This window comes from Amblyomma maculatum, chromosome 6 (assembly GCF_055883805.1).
Source record: "Amblyomma maculatum isolate TAMU_Amacu chromosome 6, ASM5588380v1, whole genome shotgun sequence".
Lineage (NCBI taxonomy): Eukaryota > Metazoa > Arthropoda > Arachnida > Ixodida > Ixodidae > Amblyomma > Amblyomma maculatum.
In genome coordinates this window covers 67996521-68022659 of record NC_139349.1, presented here as the reverse complement: position 1 = coordinate 68022659, position 26139 = coordinate 67996521, and the positions used below count along the sequence as shown (strand labels likewise).

General features: G+C 44.2%; 1 protein-coding gene and 1 non-coding gene across 4 annotated transcripts in view; both read left to right on the top strand.

Moving 5' to 3' along the window:
- The window catches only part of Sik3 (Salt-inducible kinase 3), a 108848-nt gene that overhangs the window by 72977 nt on the left and 9732 nt on the right, over positions 1-26139 (top strand). For 2 of the 3 annotated variants that reach the window (XM_084606875.1, XM_084606874.1), the window contains exons 2-11: positions 541-657; positions 1283-1346; positions 2168-2329; positions 2938-3062; positions 5327-5450; positions 6812-7038; positions 9587-9737; positions 12752-12885; positions 19593-19857; positions 21060-21175. In XM_084606875.1, coding sequence (XP_084463001.1) covers positions 541-657; positions 1283-1346; positions 2168-2329; positions 2938-3062; positions 5327-5450; positions 6812-7038; positions 9587-9737; positions 12752-12885; positions 19593-19857; positions 21060-21175 — 1485 coding nt within the window. Of the gene's footprint in view, position 1; positions 405-540; positions 658-1282; positions 1347-2167; positions 2330-2937; positions 3063-5326; positions 5451-6811; positions 7039-9586; positions 9738-12751; positions 12886-19592; positions 19858-21059; positions 21176-26139 lie in introns of those variants that run through there. The other variant, XM_084606876.1, reaches the window with a different exon arrangement.
- On the top strand, positions 20487-20560 carry TRNAE-CUC (transfer RNA glutamic acid (anticodon CUC)). The gene has a single exon. It is a non-coding gene; the product is annotated as a tRNA-Glu (tRNA).

Below are 26139 nucleotides of genomic sequence, written 5' to 3'. Positions count from 1 at the left end.
CTTGTTAACTACATCCCAAGGGTGCGCGCGCGCGCGTCTTCTCGTCTTCTCGCGATCGACGAGGCGGCAGCACGGGCTCGCACAGCTTCGCGTCGTCAAGTGACGTGCGCAGCGCTGTGTACCGACAACCTGACAGGCTGCAGCACTTTAATTATTTCTCGCCTTTCTTAATTGATAAGGGTGATGTTTTGGAACACGGCAGGGCCTGCATTGGCCTCCCATACGGAAGACTGTCTCTCGTGATTTACGAGTTTGTCTTGGCTTCTTTGTTCGCATCAAAGGGAAAGAGTTAATTAAGTAAATGAAAACAATTCAAGAAAGTGGTTGATGAAATTCACTGAGTATACGTTTTCTGCGTGTGGAGCTCTCGGGTCATGCATGTATTAAAGACCCATCACTGCATGGTAAGAATTTGTCGTGATTACCGTGGGATTGGGGGTCGAATTAAATATGGTGACGGTGCAAGGAAAGGATATCTTTCTGCGCCTCCTTTTGTTTTCGTCTCTCAATATGCTTCTGCTTTTTGCTTTGTCGTTACAGGTGGCCATAAAGATTATAGATAAAACACACCTTGATGAGGAGAACCTAAAGAAGATATTCAGAGAGGTCCAGATCATGAAGCTTCTACATCATCCCCATATCATTAGGCTATACCAGGTAAGTTGAGTGCCATTCTTGGTGCGTTGAGAATTAAGCATTCATGGCTTAATTAGAAACAGTGTAAATAACTTGCATTCCTTTTGTCACAGCTGCATTTCTTAGATTAAAGAGAGACGTAAGCCACTCTCACAAAGGAAAACATAGAGGATGTTTCTTTTGAATCAATAGAAAGTATTAATTGATTACATCATAGTATTAATTAGCTCCTTTCTAGTCAACTATCTCTATGTTTAATTAGTATTGCCTGTTGATAAAACAAAAATTTCCTTGCCTTTCTATCAGTGGCTCATTTTTCCCTGGATTTGTTTGGTGACTAGGTTAAACAGAGGTGATTTTCGGGGATAGTCGGGTCTTCATTTGGTGAGCATGATGTAGTGCAGGAAGACGTGCCGACAGGACAAACAGCACTATTTTACCCCTTGTCAAGTCTATGCCTTTTCGTGCTTTGCTACCTCATCATAATGTACGGATAGAAACAAAGAGTGAAGCTTATTCTAAACGCTGAACCTTTTGCTCAAAGATGTTTAGCAATAACAAGGCTGTTAGAGACAGCTTTCACGTGATCATTTGGCAGAGAAACCTCACTGCTTTATGTAATTATACCACATTTTGTGTATTGCAGGTTATGGAAACAGAGAAAATGATCTATTTAGTCACAGAGTATGCAGACAAGGGTGAAATATTTGGTGAGTTCTCGCTGGCATCATTAATATTCTGTGGTGCCCTGTGCAGTCATTGTGTAAAAGAGTACACACATTTCTGTATCAACCTCCTAGCACTTGCTGATTAAGTATGCTAAGTGTTTTTGCAATTAACGCAAATCAATGCAGGTTCACCAGCAACTTTTAAGGCTTTTGTGCACGTTCAAAGTGTTTGCAGTAGCAGCTTTGTAATATTGCAAGTGTTTCATTGATATGTGCTGGTGGGTGCAATAGTGCAACTCAATAGAGACATATGTCAAAATACTTCTCTCTTGAACCCTTATTTGCGCTGAAGTGTTTTGTGGGGTTATTGGGGCCAGACGCGATATATTTCTCTACATACCCCATCTGATTACATTACTTGCTAATTCTGTCCAAAAAAAAAGTACTTATATAGACTTTTTGTGTCAGGCAAGGATAGAATTGTAGAGTCTCGCAGCTTAACCAGTAAAGTGCTAGCTTTCTTTGTTAGCTCTACATGTTTACAGTTTTTACTTTTTGCTAGCAGTTTCTGGTTTTTAGAAACAAATGCTGATGTGTTACTTCGTTGTGTAATATTACGCATTGCCACTAGAAGCCGTTCGCAGACAGTGGCCTACTTTTTTTAGCTAATGAGTCGAGTGCCATGTCTAAATACTTTATTGACGAAATTTGCCAGTGGTTCTGGCAAAGAAACGTCAAGAAAATGTGGTGACTGCAATGTTTTCAACTGAAAAAAATAAAGAAAACTTAGCTGTTATAGCAGTGTTCAGGGAACGGTATGATTTTGATGGTGGTGTTGAGCTTTGTTGTGGCTGCCTTTGCAGATTACTTAGTTGCCACTGGCCCCATGCCCGAGGACATGGCCAGGCGAAAGTTCAAGCAAATTGTGAGTGCTGTCCATTACTGCCACGAGAGGCACGTGGTACACAGAGACCTGAAGGCTGAGAACCTCCTGCTTGACAGTGATATGAATATCAAGATAGCAGGTGAGCACATTGTATGACGACCGACTGCTTTTGCTTTGGAAGTTTAACTTGCAAACTCTATACCGAAAGCCGTCCTTCTAATATCACATTGCCAGGGCGTGCTTTGAAGTTTCTTTTCTCAAACCATTATGCATCATCATATATAGCTGCAGGTATAGCAAAAAGGCATCTTGGTCCAAGTTTTTTGGTGTGAATTTTTGTGCCTGCACCTGTTGTCAGAAATTTATAGAGCGTTATTCTTGAGAAGAAATTTTTTGAATCCAGGGTGCATTTCTTGAGACGTAGCATTGTAGCACCGTTCAGTTGTCACACTGATGATTAGGCTGCGTGCACATCCAATAATTGCAGACTGTGGGCAAAGACTGAGATGCAGTTAAGCCTTTGTTATTTTGCTGGTACTATTGCATTTCATGAACTTAATTTGACTGTGGCTGTATGCACTGGTGAAAATGAACTTTAGTGGTTGTCAACGAAATGTAAAAGCATGGAATGATCCTTTTCTTTAAAACAAGCTGTTGTTTCTGTATGAATTCAGACATAAATAAATGAAAATACAGGAGAGAAGTTTCTGATGTGGCAGCATGTTCTCACTTGCGTGTTCACTGCAGACTTTGGCTTCAGCAATCACTTTGAGCCGGGCAAGAAGCTGTCCACATGGTGTGGCAGCCCACCCTATGCTGCTCCGGAGCTCTTTGAGGGCAAACAATATGACGGCCCTAAGGCTGACATCTGGGTGAGTCTGTCATAGACTAGTTTACACTTTTAGAAGCAATAAGCTTCTTTTGACCAGAACTGAATGTTGTTCCTTAACACCTGTTTTTTTCTCCAGGACATCACATTCTCTGTGGCACTCTCTAAATTTAGCAGCTCTTTACATTAGCATGAGCTAATGCTATGACGGACCACAAAAAAAAATACTGATAAATATAAGTGTTCTGGCCCGTGCTCGAAGTATAATGGGCTTAATACAATTTTCAATGGAAAGAATATTAAAATAGAAAAAGGGAATTCAACGTACCAGAAAAGAAATATATATAAAATGAATGTGACAGCCATATTTTGATGAGGCCAATACACCAAAACTGTGATCTGTTTTGCGACGCCTTCTTTTACATCTTCTGTACTCCAGCATAAGTACCATCTTATTGTACCACCTTCTTCCTTTTTTCTTGGTTTCTATGTGTATGGCTAGATAAGCTCTGATCTATGTTTTCTTTCAACACACCAACACTTGTAGAGTAGGGAGTACTAAACAATTTCATCAAAACAGGAGTGCATATACTCCCGCTATGATGAATTCAAATGCCATGATTTTAATTCATGACCAAAAGTGCGTCTGAGAATTAATGACCCACTTGTAGATTTCACAATGGAGAGGGAAAAATTTCAGAGGGAAAAAAATGTCACCTAGTTTTTCATGCAGAGTAAGTCCTTGTGAGCAAGCAGCTGTACTGCTGCTTGCTTTGATGCACACAGTGGTCCCAATGTGTTTCTGCATACTACTGGGACCAGTTCTCACAGGAACGGCATCAAGGGAGACCAGTCCAGCTGGCAATAGCTCAGTGGGCTGATTCAACTGAGTGCATTTGGAGTTGCTTCACTGGTTTAAAGGACTATGGACACTTAATTTTTGGGTTCGTGTTTTATCATTTGTAATGATGCATAGGACATTACTGTACACGGGTCATTACGTCACATTCGCCTGCGACTGCTGAATAATTTATAATCGAATGTCTTTTCTGACCTGTTTTGGATTCAACAGCCAAGCGATGGCTATGATATCACAGTCAAATCTAGGTCACGCGAGGGATGAAAATACAGCTAGTCATTGCTGTGTGGCTTGAATTCACTATAATGATAAAGCCAGCCTCTCTCAAGAACAGGAATCACTAAATGTGAACAGTAAGCGATTGCATCGCTTTTTTTTTTTTCATACTGCGCATCAAGACATGATTGTGGCGTCACAGCCATCCCTCAGAGATTTAAACCGAAACTGGTGAGAAAAGAATATTCAGTTATAAATTATTTAGTGGTCGTAAGCGAAAACTGCGTACGGATCGATATGCAGGAATGACTTGCGCATCGTTAACAGGAAGAAAATTGCCACCAAAATTTGGTGCCTATAGTCCTTTAAAGGCCAATTCCAGTGGTTTTCTTTTATGACTTTGAGTTTATAATCGCATCACATTCCTTAGAGTCTCCTTTTTCTGTTATAAAAGAAAAAAAAAATTGTGCAAAAACCAGAAAACAGAAACTGAAAGTAGGTTTAGAGCAGCCTTGGAAGTCACGACAGACCAGTCTATGGCATCCCGGATATGGCCACAAAACCAATTGTGCGAACATTTATCATCTGAACTGGCGACTGTAAGTTACAGCTTTAGTCACTGTTTATCTGATATGAACAAAGCTCAAACTGTTGCCCTGCAGCATAGATAAAGACGGCCGTGCATCCAATGACATCATGCACCCATGGTTTTCTGCAGAAATCTCCTCAACTGATGCCATGAGATGATAGATATTGAAATTAATTTGTGCTGTAACAAAAAAACTAAACTGCTGGAAAACTTGGTGCAAGTAACCAGCAAAATAATGGGGAGGCCGAAAAAACACCGGATTTGCCGCTTAAGGAAAGAGGACTATACATGCATAATGAGATTTTTTTTATTTCTCTTTAGCATGAACTGCATTGTTCAATATTCATTAGGGGCTTCTGTGAATGCTGAAACGTTACTACATGACATCATTTATAATTTTACTTGTGTGTATGCAGTCTAAACAGTTTGCATGCATTAAACAAGTGCCACACTTCCTAAATCACTGTGGTTTTTGGCTTCTCTGAGGCAAAATAATTTTTTGTGGTGTTACAGCACCAGGACGTGGCACCATGTTGTAATTGCACTATGAAATGCCAGTTATGCGTGTGTCCTTGTCGTATGGTTATTGTCTCAGCTAGTGCCTTCAGCGCTTAACTGCTTTTTCTGGCTTTCTCGTCTGCAGAGCATGGGAGTGGTCCTGTATGTTCTTGTCTGCGGTGCCCTTCCTTTTGATGGCAAAACACTACAAAGTCTGCGGACAAGCGTGCTCTCAGGCAAATTTCGGGTTCCATACTTCATGACAACAGGTGAGTGTCAGTGCGTATAAACTAGGTTTAACCGTTATCTGTGCTTACTTATTTTGGCCCCGCTGTCATAATGAAAAAATCAAGGAATTCCTTCGTTCCATTTCTTCGTTGTGAACAAGGCCTTCACAGCAGGGTTAAAGCACCTTTTGCATTTTTTTACCAATCAATTGGCGCTCAGTACTTTTCCGCCTGAATATCCCTGACCCAAATGGGCTCCCTACAAACCCACATGGGTTTGGTGAGAGTTTTCTGCAATTTGCTATGCTACCGCAAAAACCTTTTTTGGATCACGAGCCTTGATTACAGTGAGAACTGAAATGAGGTGTTCAGAAAATGTCGGGTCATAACAGAGGAAACTTTCCAATTCATACTTCTCAGTTCATGACAACACATCAATTGCTTGAAATATCATTTTATTTATTTATTTCTGAGCACTTGGACGTGAGGATGGAACTTGGAAAAACGTGACAACGTACAAGCTCTCAAATTCAGACTTATTTCAGGATTTGCTGAATCACGGCATAAATATATCTGCAGAATGGTTCCAGAACAGTTATAGTAAAAATTTTTAATGTAAATATGCAAGACTGGAATAGCAAGTGGCTTTTTGATGTAAAGTTTGATCAAATAGTGCGCTCTTGGTCTTGTTGCATGCCAGGCTGGAGGCAAGAGAATAGTCTTTGGCACGTATTTTTTTTTTTTTTTAATGTTTGAACAGTGACTCAATATTAAAGAAAAATTGTTGCTCGACATGTCACGAAGTTTGTGTCACAGGAAATTGGCAGCAGGTGCTGCTTTTATTGTGATGCAAGCACCACGTTGAAAAGGAACCCATAATGGGACGATTGCGAACGAATGCATGGCGAACAGCTGGTGCTGCCGGCTCCATTGCTAGGTGTACTTAGCCAACACGCCACTATGAATACACCTGTCACTTAGCGCACCGTCTGTAGTGAATTGGATTCCTCGCACCAAACAGTCTCATTTTAAGCACTACAGAGCAGTCGCCAAGTTTTTAACTGTCTACAATGGCATCAGACAGAATTGTTATATATATTTTTGTGCGTGTAGTACCATTGTCCATAGAAATGCCTATAGCTGCAGAAAAAGTTGAAATTAGACAATTAAACCTAAATTTCGGCACCTCACTTCTGCAAAATAACGGTGTTTGACAGCTCATTTTTTGGGCTTGAGGCGAAGTATCCGAACTAGGTGACCTGGACTACATGTGGAAGCACTTGTTTGTGGAAGGGTGTTTCAGATGTCTGCCGTGCAAACTGGACACAGACTTGAGTATATGTGTGTGTGTCTGTGTGTCTAGTTAATCTTATTAACTGTATTGTGTTGCCTCTTGCATACAGAGTGCGAGCAGCTGATACGGCAGATGCTGGTGGTGGACCCCGAGAAACGGTGGTCCATTCGGCAGGTGGTGCAGCACAAGTGGATGCGCATGGGCACGCCATACCCCGAATTTGACAGGCTCATGGAGATGCCCCAGGTGGCACCTACCACCCACGACGTGCTGGACCCAGTTGTGGTGCAGCACATGCTGCAGCTGCCAAACGTGGCACAGGAGCAAATTGAACTGGTTAGTTATGCACGCATAGGAATCCCCCTTGGGATGAATTCGGCCGATTCAATCCCTAATTGTTAAACGGACACCGAGGACAACTTTGTAACTTCATCACCCTTAGCCGCGTGTTTGGCCAGGAAGTTATCATCCAGATCTGCCAATATGTTTGTGTCAGTTGCTGTGTTGCTTTGAGAGCCACTTGAGTTTTAATCTAACATTTTACTGTTTGGTATCTCTTGTTTCATCATCCAAGTCTACCCCGAGGCAGATCTGAGTTGTCTAACAACCACGCTAGTCGATTCTTTCACTTCAGAAAGATTCTGTGCTGTGCTTTATTGCATTGCATCGAGTACGTCCAGGTGCAAGACCTACATCTAACTTAATGTTGGAATGGTACCGGATGTTTGGCAAACCAGTCACAATAGAAGGCAGAGAATTCTTTTTGTCTATCAGTCCGACTTGGATTGGGCGGAATTTTAAGCAAAGGCTCGAGAAATTGGTTTGTTTTAAAGGAAATTTGCACTAAATGGTTTTGTACCCTGATTTGTGATCTTGTAACATGCCCTGATATGATGCCAACGTGCATGTTTGCGAGTTCATTTGCAAAATCTAGTTCTTCTGTTGGAGCAAAGTAGCATACATTCAAATTGAAGTATCTGAAGACGACTTCAAAATAGTGGACGCACAAAATTTCGGATACGTGTTTGTCTGTTTGTTTGTTTCTTTGCTTTTAGTGCGCAAGACAGTGCAATACACTAGTCATGACGCGTAATTAACCTGCACCAGCTTAATAACTCCCAATCGAATTTTGTTTTCTCATGCAGTTTTGGCTTTAATCATCAAATCACAGCCGTGATGTTACAGATGAGTTGAGGTCATGTGAGTCATGAAAAAAATTTGGAGGACGCTTAAGCTTCGCCTTCAAGAGTGGAACCCGATAGCGTTATTGCACCTCGTCGAGAAAACTTATTAAACGCAAGGGTATTGGGGCATCCTCGCACCGGTACCCGCGCGGCCGGAAGGGGAGAAGCGGGTGAGCGAAGATAGTGATCTAAAGAAAGGAAAGACGCTTGATTTTACAACCCGTGAGGGTGCACGGCGAAACGTCAGGGGCGAGTGGCGCGCCACGTGTCGGGGCAGCGCCGCACATTGCGAGGAGGGGTTCTTCTGTGTTTGCCGCAAGATGGCTTTGCATGTGCGCAGAGCGCAGAAGAAATGTAGCGGAAACGTACTTCGCTACTCGTGTAACTGCGACTTCTGTAACATGCTCATAATTACCGATATACACCGCACTATAACGTTCTACAGCACGTTTCTAAGGCAACACCGCATTCACTAGAAGCGCTTTTGTACCGCATTCAAGCATCGAACTCGTGGCTTTTTTTTATGAAGTGCATGCCGGGATTTATCGCTCACTGCCAACGACGCCGACGACACCGGCTTTTCTGCGACACGAGCTCCTTAACGCTACCGCGTTAAAAATTTGTCGTATAATTGCTGCTTATCCATTTTTTTTGTGATTCCAGCTCTTGGACAGCATTGGCAAGGGGTGGTGTTAATGAAAATGAACAAAGGGGCGACCATGCTGCAGTTTTTATGTGCTACACATGGCTAAAAACTTGTCTGCAGTGTCACAGCCATCGTTCAGCAACTGAAAGCGGAACAGAAAGTGCATGAAAGAAAAAAATTTTACTTATATTAATTACCGCTTTTTTGCACAATCCACATGGCTGTTCATGTTTTTTAATATTGATGAGCATCATTATATAGAGAGAACCCACCACTAAAATTTGATGTCCATACTCCTTTTAAGGGTATGGACATCAAACTGATTTTTAAGCACGCAGTATTTTTATTCCAAAACTTGTCGTCTAATGTGGTCGATCCAGCAGTGGTTTGATTAGATTTTTTGTACAAGATTTTTACCGAGAATTTTTCAGTCGGTGGATGTACCCATTTTTATTTACCACTCTTTATTATTTTTATTTCAAGATCAGTGAGTGTGATAGAGTTTACACGCCAGCTAAAGTGATGGACTGAAAACTAATAAAATGCTCACCTGCGATGCAGTAATTAGCGCCCATTTGAGTTTTCACACTCAAATCTTTTAGGGCACAGTGGCATTCACCTCATTCGTGAAACTTTTAGTCGACCATGACTACTGCTTCAGTCACAAAATGCAAAAACACTGTGGCATCATCTAGTGACAGAAGCTAAAAGCTCTTCGGTGTTGCGAAAGGAACAATACTTTTCAACTAACGGTGCACCGATGAGAACATTATACGCTATTATAAAATATGACAACCATGAACAAAACACTGAGCACTGTGAATCTAATTCTGTATTGTAATGCCCAATGCTTACAATGTGAGGCGTGATCTTTTCATTTCCATTATAATGTCATGACTAGTTTTGGTCAATTGTCAGTCCTAAAATTCATAAAGTATAAAATTTTTATGAAAGTATGACTACTATTAGGCATGCAAGCAGTGACTATGCACCACAGAACTTCTTCACAGTAACTTTGCTGTTAAATGCTTGTATGCCTGTCTCTGCCTTTCAGTCTGTGTTGGAGAAGAGGTTTGACCACTACAGTGCCATCTACCACCTACTCTATGACAAGCTGCAAAATCAGCAGAAGCACGCCCTGCTGCCTCAGAACCTTCCCCTAACTGCCCAGCCACAAAGGAAATCTAGCATTACTACAGGCATTGGTAAGTGCGATCATTTAAATTGATGCAGCAGAATGTTTTTTTATCCACTGTGGATTATCTTCTTCTTTTTACTTGGAGAAGCCAGCCAATCACAGTGAGAGAAAAAGAAAATGAAAGCGCCAAGGGTGGGGAAAGGGAGGCAAATAAATGAAGATATACTAATTTTAAAATTTTGCAAGTGGAACAACTTAAAGTGGGTTATTGGACAGGGGCCACTCTGGAAGTGGTACCATTTGGCAATGAGACTGGCAAGTGAGACCACTTCCCTGTTGAAAAAAGGCAATAGAAACGAAGACAGAATTACATACATATCAATATATATGCATCCACTGAGAACACTTTTGCTCCCATTTATATATCCTCTTTGTGACAGTCTCATACTGGCACCAGAGAAGCTTGCCTATCAAGCAATGTTATTTCATCCATTTTTGTCAGCAGAGATAGCAAAAATGGTAAGTGTGATTTTGTAGGTTAAACTGCCAACAACTGCTAATATAAGAACCAGGTTAGTGCTGCCTTTTTGTAGAAAATGCAAATTTATATGTCACAAGTGGACTGCGGTGAGACCATAATTCCCACTTCACGTTTTTGTTTGGGGGAAAGAGGGATATCAAGGGGAAAAAGAAAGGAGAGTCGAATTATAAATGACGAGTGCCAATTGTAATCTATATAGATATAGCCTGCTCTTATGTCACAGTCTACCACATAGGCAAAACACCATCTAGAAATGGAACATTATCCCGCAGCCCCTTGGAGCCATCTAGGATTGCTGTAAATGTATCGCTTGGAAGAGGCTAACTTACTGCAGTTCATTGTTGTGCATAGAAAAACTTGACAGCGACACATTTGAAATCATCAGTACGCTGTGGTTATCACTTCTGTCGCTTTAGTGCTCCAAGAACAAGACCAGTGCCAAGACCTAGCTGTCCTACTCTGAATTAACTTGTTGCCATGGGCTGTTTTCACAAGCAGGCTGCCGCAGCGTCATGTACATCTTTTCCTTGCAAATATGAGGCTGCATCTTGCCTCTAGTTAGCTCCTGTGACCACAGTCATGGAGAGGGCGTTGTCGCTATCATTATTGAGATCACAAGTTCCAGTATGATTGACAGAAGGAGAACATCTATACTTTAATCACAAATTTCTCTGCAATAATTCTTTTATTTTGCTCAGCTGATTCCTAGAGAGCCACAAAGAGCCCAACCGTCGTCCGATTGTAATAAGAGCAGCAGCTCAAGGAAGTGGCCGTTGGTGCCCCCTTTAATGCGGATTCCTTTTGATTCCTCGAAGCTGTTCGGTCTGTCAACCTTTCTCTTAAGCCTCAAAAATGTTACTTCGGGTTCACCGAATTGAAGTTCCTTGGGCACATTGTGAGTGCTGACGGCATCCGAGCTGACCCCGAGAACAGTTCTCAGGCGGCGTAGGTGTTTTGTGAAAGTCGACGAAAAGATTATCACATCGTCGAGATAAACAAGGCATGTCTGCCATTTCAGACCTGTGCGCACAGTGTCCATCATCCACTGGAAGGTGGCAGGAGCGCAGCAGAGCCCGAATGGGAGGACGCGGAATTCATAGAGCCGATCTGGTGCCACGAAGGCAGTTTTTTCACGGTCCCTCTCATCAACTTCGATTTGCCAATAACCACTCCCGAGGTCAATCGAGGAGAAGTACTTGGCTTGGCGAAGTCGGTTGAGAGAGTCGTCGATCCGTGGCAGCGGATAGACATCCTTCTTTGTCTTGTCATACTGTTAAGCTTCTGGTAGTCAACGCAGAAACACAGTGTTCCGTCTTTATTTTTGACGAGGATGACAGGGGATGACCATGGACTGCTTGACGGTTGAATGACGCCATCGGCAAGCATCTCTTTGACTTGCTGTTGGATAGCTTTTCTTTCCCGAGGGGACACACGATAGGGCTGTTGATGGATAGGTCGAGTGCCTTCATGCGTGATAATACAGTGTTTAATGACCGACGTTTGCTGCACTTTAGACAAAGATGTGAAGCACGCACAAAACTCCAGCAATAGATCCTGAAGTTGCCTCTTTTCAGTGGAGGAAAGGCTAGAATTGATGTCGACAATGTGTACGGCATCATCCAGTTCGGTGCTAGACGTAGCTTCTTCGAAAGCAAAACATTTGGCGACTTTGCAGATGGTCGACGTAAGCGATCGCAGTGCTATGGAAAAAATGTCGATGTTCATTGGAGAAATTGGTGACGAGCACCTCCGTCTCTCTGCCACGAAAGAAACAAAGACCTCTTGTCACAGAAACTCCCACGGCGAGTGAGAGGGACACATTAGGCTCAACAACCTAGAGGCCGTGATGTGGCTCGTCGCAGGTAACTCTGGCGAGGATGCTGGTGCGTGGTGGCACTGTGAGGCTATCATTGGCGACTCGCAGCGTGGAGTGGGACCCACGGTACTCATGCTTTTCGGTGGCCAGTTTAGAGGAAAACATCACCAAGCGATTCACTGTCCGCTGTCACTGTCACTGTCCGGCATCTAATATGGACATGCCCAGGAACTTCGCATATGCGCAAGACCATTCTCAAAAAGGTGGACTTTCACCGACTAATGACTCTCATTGCCACTTATGGATAACGAACAACTTTTATGCACGCAGTTTATGTGACTTCTTGCACATGGCTGCACTCCACACATTTCTGTGACTCTATCAACACCTTTTATGCCTTGTGGCAAACTCAGCGCCATAAATAAATAAATTTTGATTGAGCTTGTCTCCTTCATGTCAAGCAGGTCTTGAAATCACTCAGTATGAGAACAGGAAGGGTCTCGTGCCTAAGCAACAAATATGAATAAGAAATATGCAGCTATTCTTGACAGCAATCCGCATTGGAGCCTTTCATAGTGCCTTTTTCGAGGGTTAAGGTCTCACTGCAAGTACTACTAGTGCATGTGTTATTTAGTTCTTCCTAACTGCTCATTCTTTATAGGACTACCGCGCATCTTCTTGCATTGTGATCATGGAAGGTGCTTGTGGTCTTTCTTCCTTGCAGTTGAAAAGAGCCCACAGCCTGCTGAGACAGATGTCGAGGCACCGCCTCAGAACCTGGTTCCCAGCCCTGTGCTAACCGTCAGCCCTATGCCTGAACTGCAGCCCATGCTGAGTGGCGACCAGTCCCTGGAGAAGGTGCGAATAGTAGTTAGTGATTCACTATCACTGTCGTTGCTCTTTAAAAAGGTTCTTGCTAACAAATTGGGCACTATTTCATTTGTGGGAAACGCAGTTTAACTGATGTGAACACAATTGTGAGAAAGGACATCAGAGTTGAAAAGGCAATTTGGGATAGTTAGATATGCAGCTGATGCTAGCAGAAATTGCGTTATATTTTTGCAGGCTCTTCATCAATCTGTTTTTTTTTTCTCTCTCTGTTTAAAGAGTGTTGGGTTAACAGAAATCTTAGGTCAAGAGCAACAGCAGAAAACAATAGTCATTGTAGTCACTGCACAGTATCTAAAAAAAACCATATACTGATAGTCTAACCTGTTTATAACGAAGTCGGCGGGAATCGAAAAAATGACTTCGCTATATCTGCTATTTTGCTATATCTGGACTCGGGAAAAGATAATAGTCGCCGACCGAAAATTCTGACCCTTGATTTTTAAGGAATGCTTGATGATTTGGACTTATTTGTGGCACCGCGACATGCTGCATAGAAGTAACGTATATGAGCACCCGAAATAAATGCTCCAAAATCTTGAGTGCCTCCTTGGCCCTTATCGCAGTGCGATGCAGAGTAGCAGTGGTGCCTCTTCACAGACCGTTCCGCCGCATTTTGAAGATGCTTCACTGCATGGACTGTGAGGACTATGTGGTGAAGCGTTCTCAAAATGTAACGATTCAGGTGAATTTTCCATGGCAGGCTTGCTTTCGCGTCTTTACTTCGTCTAAGCCCGCGCGTTTTCTCGCCACATGTCGGTGGCAATGCAGCCATTGAGCGCCAGTTGCTGCCCACTGTCTGCATAAACACTGCGCGGCGAGTCTGTCAAGCGTCAGAATGGGCACAAAACTGCTGACCCCCTTCCTCCACTATGTGCCAATTGGAATTAAGTTTATTAAAGTGATTTTTTTTATAAAATTTGATTTTTCGAACTTTTTTGCGGTCCCTGGCGAGTTAGAAAAATCAGTTGTCGACTATGGGAAAATTGATTTATCATCGCTGGAAGAAGTGGTCCAGTGTTCCCTGAACACGTTTCCTGAGGGCCGACTTCCAGATCGCGGCCTCCATGTTCAAATGCGGAGCTAAGTTTCGCTCCGAACTCCCGAGGAACATCCCTAGGGCGTCAGTCGTCGCGGTGGTCATCAGCTTGCAAAACTCAGCATAGCCTGAGAAATCAAGGGTCAACGGGGGCAGCGAGCCAAGCTATGCAGTGAAGCAACCTTTCGTTTTGTGGGAGCGCAAACGACGCCACACATGCTGCCATTGGCCGGGTTTCGCTTTTATTTTCGCGCCGAAATTTGTCTTTAATGTGCAAAAATGTTCCTATTAATCAGTAATATTTTTTTTTCATTTCCTTTTATTTACTTCGTTTAAACCACACCCAAATTGTATTGAAAGTGCGAAGATGGGAGTGGGAAATTGAATTCTTTCGTTATAACCGCTATTTCTCTATAAGTGGCTTTGCTATAACTGCGCTGGACTGTGATAGAAACATTGATAGTATGCAATAATACTGCACAATATTTGAAGGCACTGATCCTAAAGATACTTTAAAGGTCTGGTGCAGTATGCATGAGTTCTGAAGGGAAAGCAAGCTCCTTTGCCGTCGCGCAGTAACTTGATGTGTGAGGCCAATGCAGTGAAGGTGGCTGCAGCTCCTAGGGAAATCGAAAGGTAAAAATGACCCCTGCCTTCAATGTGTAGCAATGGATTTTGTCTGCAGTCATGCTCGACACGGCCAGCAAGATGATTCTGCAAACAGTGCAGTGTCGCTTGTATGTTGTTTTGTGAACAGACTGCGGGATGAAGCTGTAATGACTACTGATAGAAGAGAACTGTCTAAAGTGTTCCTGCCTGCTTGGTAGCTCTTATAGCCGTATATACCACCCAGTAGTTCCTTGCAGCTTTACCAAAACTGCATTGTGTGCAGGGGAGACATCCCGACGCCGGGGAATGTAGCGCCAGTACGAAATGGCCATACGAATGTATGGGCAATTATCTTTGTGCTGCCTTTATTAACCCTGAAGATATGGGTGATTGAAAATGACACCCCTCCTCTCCCCCCTCAACTCAGCCCACGCCGGGGCACAAGGAAACAAAGTAGTAAGCAAATTGTGACAGTGCCTCAATATGCCCCATCCCACCCGCGAAACTTAGGAGCGTCCAATAAGCGAGTGCGCCCAGCAAGCCCATGCGACGTCACATGGGAGGTTTGGGCGCGGTGCATGCGGTTATATGTTGCCCCAATTGGTCGCGAGTGGTTGCCAGGAGCACATTTTAGAAATTATTTATAAATTATGCACTCCACCCAAAGCTTTCCAATTTGGCTCGAATGTTCATAAGGACTACCTCTATGTATTCCTTGCATTAGAATATTACCGCTGGTAGCATTTCAGGGACCCTTTAAGATGCACATTCACGAAGCATTATTTCAAATACTCTTTACTCACGTATAACCCGCACCAAAATTTAAAAAAATGCGTTTAAAAAGTGAGGGTGCGAGTTGTCTGCGAACATTTTCCATGGGGGGGGGGGGTCGGCTTCACGGCAATGAGCGTGCTCCCCGTGTAGTCCGCCGTCCCCATCGTCATCAACGCTTGTCAAGCCGCTAAGGAGCCAACAAAAGGCATAGCCAAATCCACATGCATAACACGCCATTGGTCACGCTTTGTTCCACCAGTGGTGGTTTGGCCTTTCATTGTCAGATGCTGTTTCAACATCCAGTCAACCCGGTTGGCACGGTTGGCCTGCTTTGTTTTGGCGCCACGAGTGCGACTCGATGGCAGTCTTTCATAGCAAGTGAAGCTAAAGATTATAGCCACTGCCGAAGAAATCGGCAAAAGAGCAGCAGCAAAACTAGACGACGTCGGTGAGTCATGCATTCGCAACTGGAGGAAGAAAAAAGACAGTCTTCAAACAGCGAACCAGGACAAGCAAGCGTTTTTTGGTCCAAGGATTGGCTTGTACCCCCACCTCGAGACGCAGCTTGCCAACTTCATTGAGGAGCAAAGGAGTCATGACAGCCATACTGTTTCGACAGAGATGGCTCAAATGGAACCCCTGAAGCTGGGCTGGGAAATGAACATTTCACGCGAGTTTCGTGCAAGCCTTGGATGGCTGCAGCGCTTTATGACATGACATGTATTTTCTATGCAATGGCGAACAATAGTCTGACAGTGCCTTCCTGAGGCTTGCGAGAAAACATTGTTGAGCTTTCAACGATATTTCATCGGACGGAGCACAGCTATTTGCTGTCTCAGGTAGGAAATGGCGATCAGACCCCAGTGTACTTTGAGGTGCCGATAGTTATGAAAGGTTCTTCTGTTCTTTTTTTCTTCTTTTCTTCAAATTCCACTCCCTCTCCCAATTAATCTGGACCATTCACTTTAATTACAGAATACAGAATTTATTTACAGCTATATACACATTGCAGCACAAGTTCTCCTCTGTCAGTATGCGGTCTTTCGACACGGCACTTGAAACCAGTCTCCTGTTTTGCTGTGTCGCTCGGACTTCTCGGTGCTTCCGTTTCCTCTCTCTGTGTCCTCCTCTTCCGCCGTCTTTCCGGCGTCACCCTAGTAGCAGTTGGCATGGCTGGGGATGTTTGAGTGAGGATGGGTGTCCTCGGGAGCGACGCTTTTCTACGGCCGACATCACTGGCCGTCCGTTCGGCACCAACTTGTTGACCTCCTCCCAGTGGGATCCGTTCAGAGAGAGGCGTTAACCACGGCCGCTTCGTTTGCACGCACACGCACAAGGAAACGGATACACACACACACACGCACATGTAGTAGCGTTTCCAACTGTTCGTTCTACCTGCGATTGGGGCGCTTCAGTCGCATACTTAACACCGACGGACATGACTATGGAAAAAAAGGGTTCCAAATCAGTCAGTGTGCTGACCGGAGGAAATGCCAAGCTGTGCTGCACAGTGATGTTATGTGCTTTAACAGACGAGACGAAACTGGATCCGCATGTAATACAGTTAAACCTCGATGTAACGAACTTCAGTGTAACGAAATCCTCGATGTAACGAAGTATTTCAGTTTCTATAACTTCGCTTCCATAGAACACAATGTATTTTCAACCTCTGTATAACGAAGTAGTTCTGGCGCACTTTCAACGTAACGAAATTTTGTTGCTGGCTCGAGATGAATCAAAATAGTTTAATAAAAGTATACTGCGAAGTTTAGTGGTTGAAAAGTGTGCGCGCACTAACCTGCGCCCCTAAAAACGGCCGCGGCGCAGCTGTACATGGCTGGCAATCGCGATGGTGATAACAAGGTGCCGTTTGCCACGCCATCTGGGGTAGCACTAACACTGCCGAACGTTGTGTCAAGTAAGTCCGCTAGAGGACACTAGCATCGACACATTCAGTCGCGCAGTTTTCTCGCCCACGCAGTCTAAGCCTTGCCACCGAAGCGAGCACGGCAAGTTTTCTGACGGTTTTGTGCTGCTGAAGTGTATGCGTCGATGTGTCTCGCGCTGTGTTTTTGCGCGCGCCTGACATCTCGGAAAGAATGAGTGGGAAACGCAAAGTCCTAGCTCTTGAAGAAAAGGCGAATGTGCTCAAAGCCGTGGAAAATGGTGAAAAGAAGAAGGATGTCGCCGTCCGGTTCGGCATACCGCAGAGCACCCTTTCGACGATTTTGAAAGCGAAAGACTCTATCCTCGAATCCCTGAAGAACGGAACAAACGCTCATCGAAAAAGGTTGAAGGTTACCACTTTCGAAGATGTGGATAAGGCGGTCTGTGGATAAGGCGGTAAGATGTGGATAAGCGCAGAAGAAGACCAAGATGCCATCCAGTCACTCTGGGCCTACGAACGACGTGTGACGCCTTTGTTGATGAAGAAAAAGGCGCAGAAAAAGATAAGACTATTTTCACCATTAATAAAGCGTTTTGCCGTGCGTGCACCGCACTCACAACACGTTTTAGAAGTTCCTTTGCATGCTGGGAGGCGAATTTCGGCGTAACGAAATTTCAGTTTAGCGAAGTAAAGTGCCGATTTTTCTGACTTTGTTATATCGAGGTTTAACTGTATCCAAGTGCAAGACACTACCTAGCACACCACTGCCCTCAGGAATTGTTGCGCGTGCGAAAGAAAATTCCTAGATGAACAGTGGCCTAGTCGGTGACTGGATCCGAGCGATCTGGGAACGAAGACCGGGTGCCTGGCTGGTACGCCAGTCGACGCTCGTGCTGGATTCCTTCCGAGGCCACTGCACTGATGCGGTGACGGCTCGCCTCGCTGAGACCAGCACCGACCTCGTTGTGATAGCTGGCGGCATGAAGTCCATGCTGCAGCCACTCGACGTGTACGTGAACAAGCTGTTCAAGACACACGTGAAGCGGACATGCCCAGTGGATGGCCAACGGCCTTTGTGCCCTCACACTGACGGGACGCGTACGAAAGCCCGGTAAAGGCCCGGTGTTCCACTGCTCTGCGACTGGATTGTGGACGTGTGAAAAGCGATGCCGGCTGACTTGGTGTGTAAGAGCTTCAAAGAAATTTGCTATGAGTAACAGTTCGGATGGTTCCGAGGTCGACTACGTCTTTGAGAGTGACGATGAAGCCTCGGATGGTAGCAGTGAGAACGGCAACGATTGAGAATTGGGTAGCCAGTGACGTTGTGGTGGCCGTTTGAATAAATGATCTGAAAATGAAATGATCACTGAGTGTGCAGTTCTATCTTTGTAGTGCTCATCCTTTCTTTTTTTTTTTTTCAGATAAACGAGCAAGTTATTCGCAAGGGTTTATTTTTTCAAATATTTTTCATGGAGTTCCAAGTTAGGGTGCGGGTTATATGCAGGGGTGGGTTATACGCGAGTAAATACGGTATGTTATTTCCTGAGTTTAGCTTGTATGACTCTTGCCTATGCTGAAATCTAGTTGCCAACATGCCGGCACACTTCAAAGCAGGACATCACACTTTGAGTAACCGAGTTTTTCAGTATGTTTATTGGTCGTAAACAGCTCATTGAGCTTTCAGTAGGCCTCATCTCATTTATAGCAACATCAATGAGTGCAAAATTCTTTTTTATTTTTTATTTTGGCGGATGATTGTGCCTCGTCTAACCTAAAGAATTTTGGTTTGTTGACAAAAATTTTTTGTCCAAAAAATAAAACCACATGGCACCAGTATGTTGAAGTCGCTGCTGCAGCTTCATTTCAATATAATGAGCTGAAAAAGCAGATGTGACAAATAAGGCAATATATGATGCAAAGATTATACAATGATCGCTCGTTAATTCAAACCTCGATTATTATATTATATTATATTATATTATATTATATTATATTATATTATATTATATTATATTATATTATATTATATTATATTATACTATATTATACTATATTATATTATATTATATTATAACTATTATAAAACTTCCCAACATGCTTTCAGGGTTTTGATATGCAGACAGTGCCTACTGATCCTGTTTCACAACCATATCTGCTTACACCGCAAGCAGACGACATGCAGACGAGGTGGCACTGGGGAACATGCTTAACGCACTCTTGATCAGCTGAAAAGGTCTCCTGGCTTCCATATTGCTGCAACTTAGTTATGGAATGAAGTATTTAGTGCTGAGCAGGAGTACACATACATTGGAGGGTCTTGAACATGTGTAAATACCAGTTTTTCTCATCTGTTGCCCCTGGTTTCAGTTCGGGGAGATCGAGCTCGAGTCGGACAGCGAAGAGCTTTGGCCTGACCAGCAGGTGCAGCCGGCGGTGGTGCGGCGGCATACCGTGGGGCCAGGGGACCCGCCCGAAGGGGAGTGCCCCCCTCCCCCAGTTGGGGCTCTGCCCGTCAGTGCACTGCCCCATACCAACCTGCCCCAGAACCTGCCTCGTGTTCAGCACCATCCGCCGCACAATTTCTCCGTCAAAGACCAGCACCTGCTCAAGCCGCCCCCCGCCATGGGAGCCTGTGTGTACTATTTGCATTGTCTTTCAACACTTCTGTATCGGTCGCTGCTGGTGCTTCTGCAGCTGTCTAGGAAAATAGACTGTTGCTTAACTCCTTTCGAGCTGGTCTCGAGTTAACAGAAAAGCATATTTGTTTACGTTTTTTTTGCATCAAACTCTATTAGCCCACTTTAAAAAATTCTGTGCCTCTATATACGGATAGTGTAGAGGGCAAACAGGTGGAAGAGCTTGTAACTGAATTTGCTGCTGGTACAAATACCAGGCTTTTTAGCTCAGAGACAGGGTACCCAAGGCTTGTTTATGCTGCTCGTTCAACTTTGCCACCGTCCGCAGTGTACCACTAGAGCCACCAACGTCAGAAATGCGTGCTGCAACTCTAGAAACGAGTATAGACGGTCCTTCTCCCCTGGCTCAGTTTGGCTGCGCTCTTTTACAGATGCGCAGTATTTTTTGTTGAGCATTGGGGTTTGTGAAGTTATATTTGTTATGTAATATGCGTTTTTTTTTTCTTTCATATGAACTGATCCACCGCATGTGGTGACAAAACAAAAATGAATTAGTATACAACTAGGATCGGAGGCATCTTGTCGTCCTCAAGGAGTAAAGTGCCCACTATCTTTTACAAACCCAGTTTCCGTGGTGTAATGGTTATCACATGCGCCCTCTCGTGCGCAAGGTCCCCGGTTCGATCCCGGGCGGAAACAAGTTTTTTGGAAAGGGCATTATTTTTTATTCTTTACATTGATTGCCTGCCTTAACGAATGTATTTTACATTTTTTCTTTCATAGATGTCCATCATTATTGGCACAAGCCACACTTGGGTTGAATATGCTGTCTGATTTGTCCAACACCATGATGTATCTTGCAATGCTGATAGAAATCACTGAATAGCGCTACTAAATGGGATGGGAGAGAAGAAAGTGACACTTCTGTGATGCTACTTGTTATTTTTACCCATTCTAACTGTAGACGGGACCATCATCCAATGCAGCAATAGACTGTGGATACTTGGAATTCCTTCGGTGACATGGAGCACTGTCCGCTTGTTGCTCGACTAAATGGCTGCCATCTTGCTCGTTTATTGTTTTTAAGGTTGTCATCTCTTTTTGGGTAAAACTTGAGTGCGTTCACGGCATGATTTTGCCATTGTCAGCTGCCTGTATTCACTGTACCTGTGGTTCGCTCTTTTTGTGGCTGCCACAGTTGGGGGCTTTGGTCGGCGTGCCTCGGACGGAGGTGCCAACATACAGATGTTCTTCCAGCGCCACTTGTGTCAAGGCCAATACAGCCACCCCTCGAGCAAAGAGCTGCTCTCACCTGTGAGTTGCATCAACGGCTTTACAGGCACTATGCGAGAGGAGCACTAGCAGTGTGGCATGCAACTACAGCGTAGCTCAGTGTTGTGGTTACCAAAATGCGCAGATTACCGCTATGGAATGTGCATAAAGATTAAGTGTCCCTATTCTGACATGTGCATTGCTTTAATGTCCATACCAACCGCATCCTCAGTAGCACTGTGAACAGCAAGAACTACTTACTTCAGGATCTTTTCTGTGGCACTCGTGTAGCCTCACAGCTGTTGCTTCCTGCAAGTGGCATGGTATAGCATGCGTCCCTTCTCTCCTGTGTTCCTTTTTGTTTTTGTTTCACGGGCACAAGTTTGTCCATGAAGCTGGCTTCGGTTAGTTCTCTCTTGTTTGCTTGCATGATGTGGGCACAGCTTGGAATTTTTCACAATTCTTTTCGAAAGGGTCACGTGCTTACAGGTTAGAGAGTTAATGGTTTTGATTGTACTGGTGTACTGCACTAGCCAGGACGTTGCAGTGCCAAGGGCTGCGTATGCTGTGAATGTTCGCTATCCTTCTGTGATGTAGAAGAACAACTTGCTTATAAAGTGGAGCACAGTGGGTAATCTTCAAACATAGGCATGTGCCACATAACAAGTGTTGCTGCATGTACAATAGAAGCTTGTTAATTCTATCCCAATTAATTTAGAGATCCAGACGATTTAAATATCCAGCATGACTGTGGCCATTGGCAATGTTAATCGATTGCATCAAGTGCATGCTGCTTTGTGCGCTATGTGTCTCATGCTGGTTAATTGAAGCAGTTTCCAGAAGGGAGGCTGCATCTAGCTACAGCCAGCGCGGCAAGTGTGTTCTGTAACTGCATGTTCATCACGGGCCGTTACTGTTAGTGCAGTGAGGCCTTCTTACACGGGACACAGCTGCTTCTGAGGGCGCTGCACCACTACTGCATCACACCCCGAAGGGTGCCGTAGAGGCCCTTTTTATTTTAGAGTTGTTCTCGTTCAACATTCCTGTACATAGGAAAATAATACAATGTAAATAGGAAAAACGGGCGCTTTTGCTGTTTTCATATGTAAAGCAAGCGACCGTTGCGCAGTTTTTTACCAAATAAGTATATCACTATGCTTGTGGTTCCACTGATCTTTTTCTTCTGCAGAATCATTCGATAATTCAAATTATTGATAATTTTTGTTTCCTTTAAGTTGAATTAACGAGCTTTCATTGTACTAGTGGTTATGAGTTTCATACTGGACCCAAGCCAGCTAACCTCATTGCCTCTCCTTTTTCTATTCTTCTTGCCCTCTCTCTTTGTTCATGTCCATCTGAATGCCCAGCAAGTTTAGAATGGCCCAGAAATGTTTCGTTGTTTTTATACTTTTTCTCATCTCTGAATGCATTTTGTGATAACTCTAAATACATACAGAGAGCGACTGGTGATCATTGTGTATTGAAGCCTTTGCTTGTTAGTCTTTGAATATTGGCACAGTTTCTAGAAGAATGCCCATCATAAGCAGATGCAGAAGCAGTGATCAGTGTCCTGTCATTCTTATACCGCTCTCACACGGGAATTTCGAAGGCCCTTGAACCGATTGTCTATCGACTCGAAGGCCTTCGGACTCTGCCACATGGGTGTTTGCAATGGCCATTGTGTTGATTGTCTATCGAGTCAACGAAATAGCTCAGAACTCTCTTGAGATCTTGAAGGCCTTCGAACGTCGTGCAAGGTTGCTAGCGTTGACCCAAGGAGCGCCACGCGCACTCTCGTGCACAGCGTGTTTACGATACAAACACATGAATAAGCTTTATTATTTCATATCTTTAATTTACGCGGTAAAATATTAGCATGCGTAATAATTTAAAAATAGCATCGCTTTTTTTTAAGGCGCATTATTTTTGTACTCTCTACCACTGTAACCTGCGCCGCCGAGAAAAGCAAACACAATGAAAAGCACAGCGTATGAACTTCAATGGGTTTAACAAAAAAAAAAGTTGTCCTTTAATAACAACTAAAATCTTGCAGTTACTAAAAAATCGTAAGAGTTTTATCTTATTTTGCATTTATAGAATGATATTAGTAAACCCTCGTTAACTCGAAGTTGTAAAATTGGGGCAAAATTTCGAGATAAGCGGAGTTTCAAGTTAAGCAAAATGCCGAAAACTTCTGGCGACAACCCCTGGCGATCTGCCACATGACACCGCCGCTAACGCATGTTGTTGCCACTGGTGCACACCGCACGGAGCGACGGAACTCTGCAACAGAGGCACGTTTTCAGCGTTGCTTTGTTACCGTCCCGTCGTCGTTCGGTCACGGAGAGTACAGTTACGCTATATCCTGTTTTTAACACTACACAGCTTGAAATACAATAACAGAGATAAAATTTTTTACGCGTCATGTTTAAAAAGCAAAAAAAAAAAAAAAAACATTGCAGCGCAGCGGTGTGCTGCTACACAGCGATGCATACTCACATTGCAAGCTATGACTTTCTCCTGCTTCTTTCGAAAATGAACAATATCTAGCCGCACTAGCCTTTTTATTTTCCTTTATTACCCTACCAAGCTTTTACTGAATTGTCTCTATGCGCTCATATATGCATAGATCAGACGAAGTGAGCGTCTGCAAGTTCTTCGCTCAAACCTGACTAGGAAAACAAATTTCACTCGGGGGGGGGGGGGAGCCAGGACAGAAAATGAGAAAATGAGTAGCCTTCTGCAATTGGTTGCCTCGTGAGCTGCTTCCGGGGGAGACGCGAAATTTTCTAAAAGCCCATAACCTGAGTGCAACAGTGACGAGCGAAAATGCTTTGGTGGCCCTCGGTCCGTCGCGCCCGTCGACGCTCCACTGCACAAGGGGAGCTTTTGTAATAAATGCAAAAGAATTCTCAGGAAAAACTGAATTTTATTATTTTGGAAGGCAGAACTGGGTAATGCTTGCCTGCTTCGCATTGATGTTTGGCCCAACAAAAGCGTCCTCGAGCTGCGGAATGCATCGCATAAGCCGTTGGTCGCCGCCGCTGCATTCAAGCAAGCATTGCGGACACCACATACTCAACAAAAATCAATCAACGCTTCGTGCACATAGTGCAGCGAAACAGAACCACACAATCACTAAATCGCTCTTGCCGCTATGCACGTGCGAAGGGCAGGTGACCGAACCACGCTGAATTGGCCGAACCGACTGCCCGATAAGACCCATCAGCCCCCGCGTACGAGTGGGTGCTCACGTGACTGCTCCCAAAGCGAAAAACGGCTGTGTCCGCGGGAATTTTGTATTCGCTGTTCGAACGTGATCGCTTTCGGCACTTAGTATAGGAACAACGCGCTCTCAGAGCCCCTAGCAGCTTTCGGTAATGACCTTTGCTTTTGGTTCTTCCGTAAAAATTTCTAGACATCCGCATTATGCCCGAAAACTGCTTCGAGATAAACGGGAGCTAATATTTAGCACCTATGGGAGGTGAAGGTGCAGCATGGAAAATTTTCAACTTAACCGATTTTTCGAGTATGCGAGTTCGTGTTAACAAGGGTTTACTGTAGTTGTTTAAGCAAAACCAAGAGCAACGATGGTGGCGCCACAAAAGGTTGAGGCCAAACACCAGAGCTATTTCAACAGCCTTCAAGTTTTGCTGTGTGGCAGCAGCACAACTCTTTCGAGTCCAGTCGCGATTGAAAATCTCCAAGGCTGTCGACTCAATCGCCTTTGAAAATGACTGTGTGACAAGGGTATTAAAGATTCAAGAGCTGCTTGACTAAGCCATTATTACACCGTTCTGTACTAGTATTATTGACATACTTAATAGCGGCAGTGAACGTAGGAACATATAGACTAGGGAACAGTTTTGTTTGCCACGGCCGGTCTCGAGGGAGAGTGCGCTGCTCGCGCTGTCTCTCGAGACCGGCCGTGGTTTGGCGAGGAAATATTTTTTTTTGATCCATGTGTTCTTCCATGGGCTGCCATTTAAGGTGGCCAATATTGCATGGGCAGATCTATTTATCGTATATTGCAGATTACAATTCGACTCCAATCACTCAAGTCAACCCCCAAACTTGTGAAACCTTCTTGTAATATAGGACAACACTAAATCGCAATGTGGCCATAGCTCGCCAATAAGCTCTTCAGAAGAGTGAATCGTTCAAAGACGTTTATTTGTACACGAAATTCATTGTACGATTCATCGTTGCTCATGAGAAGGACGCAGTCACGATCACCTGAGCCAGTGCTGCTGGCCATCAGAAGCAGTGATGAGATGCCATATGGGGCCCATCTGCAGTCCGTAGCAAGCATAGTTTATCCTCTGTGCCACATGGCTCAAAGAAGCGCTCTTCAGCTACCCAGTTAGTGTCTTTAGGTTTTCTTGCTGGAGTCATTCATTGTAGAATGCGTTGATGCAGCCTTTGAATGGCTTGTTCAACGCCATGTCTGGCAGCGCATCCAAATATCTTACTTCTTTGCTTTCTTCAATCCCTCACATAGTTTTCAGACATGCCAAACTTCCACCTTGCCAGGGCGTTGCTTTCCGATTCTGCATAGAGAATCATTTGCCACTTGTAAGCAAGGTTCGCTGTATTATTTCCGAGCTTGTGGCAGCGTGTTGGGTCTGTCGGGCTCACAAATTATGCTCACCACTGACGATCGACAATCCGGCGTAACGTGTCTCGTGCCGACGAAGCAAAACGCAGAAACGACGACGACAAGGGATAAAAAAAAAATGTGCGAAGACGCTTCTGAGAGCACAGGATTGGTCACGTGGTTTGGGATGGATTGGATTGGATCTGAGGCACAGCATTGCCAGTTTTTACGTGGAATGCATGGTGGAATGCACGGTGGAATGCACGGTGGAATGCACGGTGGAATGCACGGTGGAATGCCTGTGGTTCATCTCCAAAGCGTTTCTCTCGCAAAACTTTTGGGCATATAGTCAGATAAAGTCCTTTTCTTTAAGTAGCTCGCTTTCATATCACATCCTACAGCTATTGTG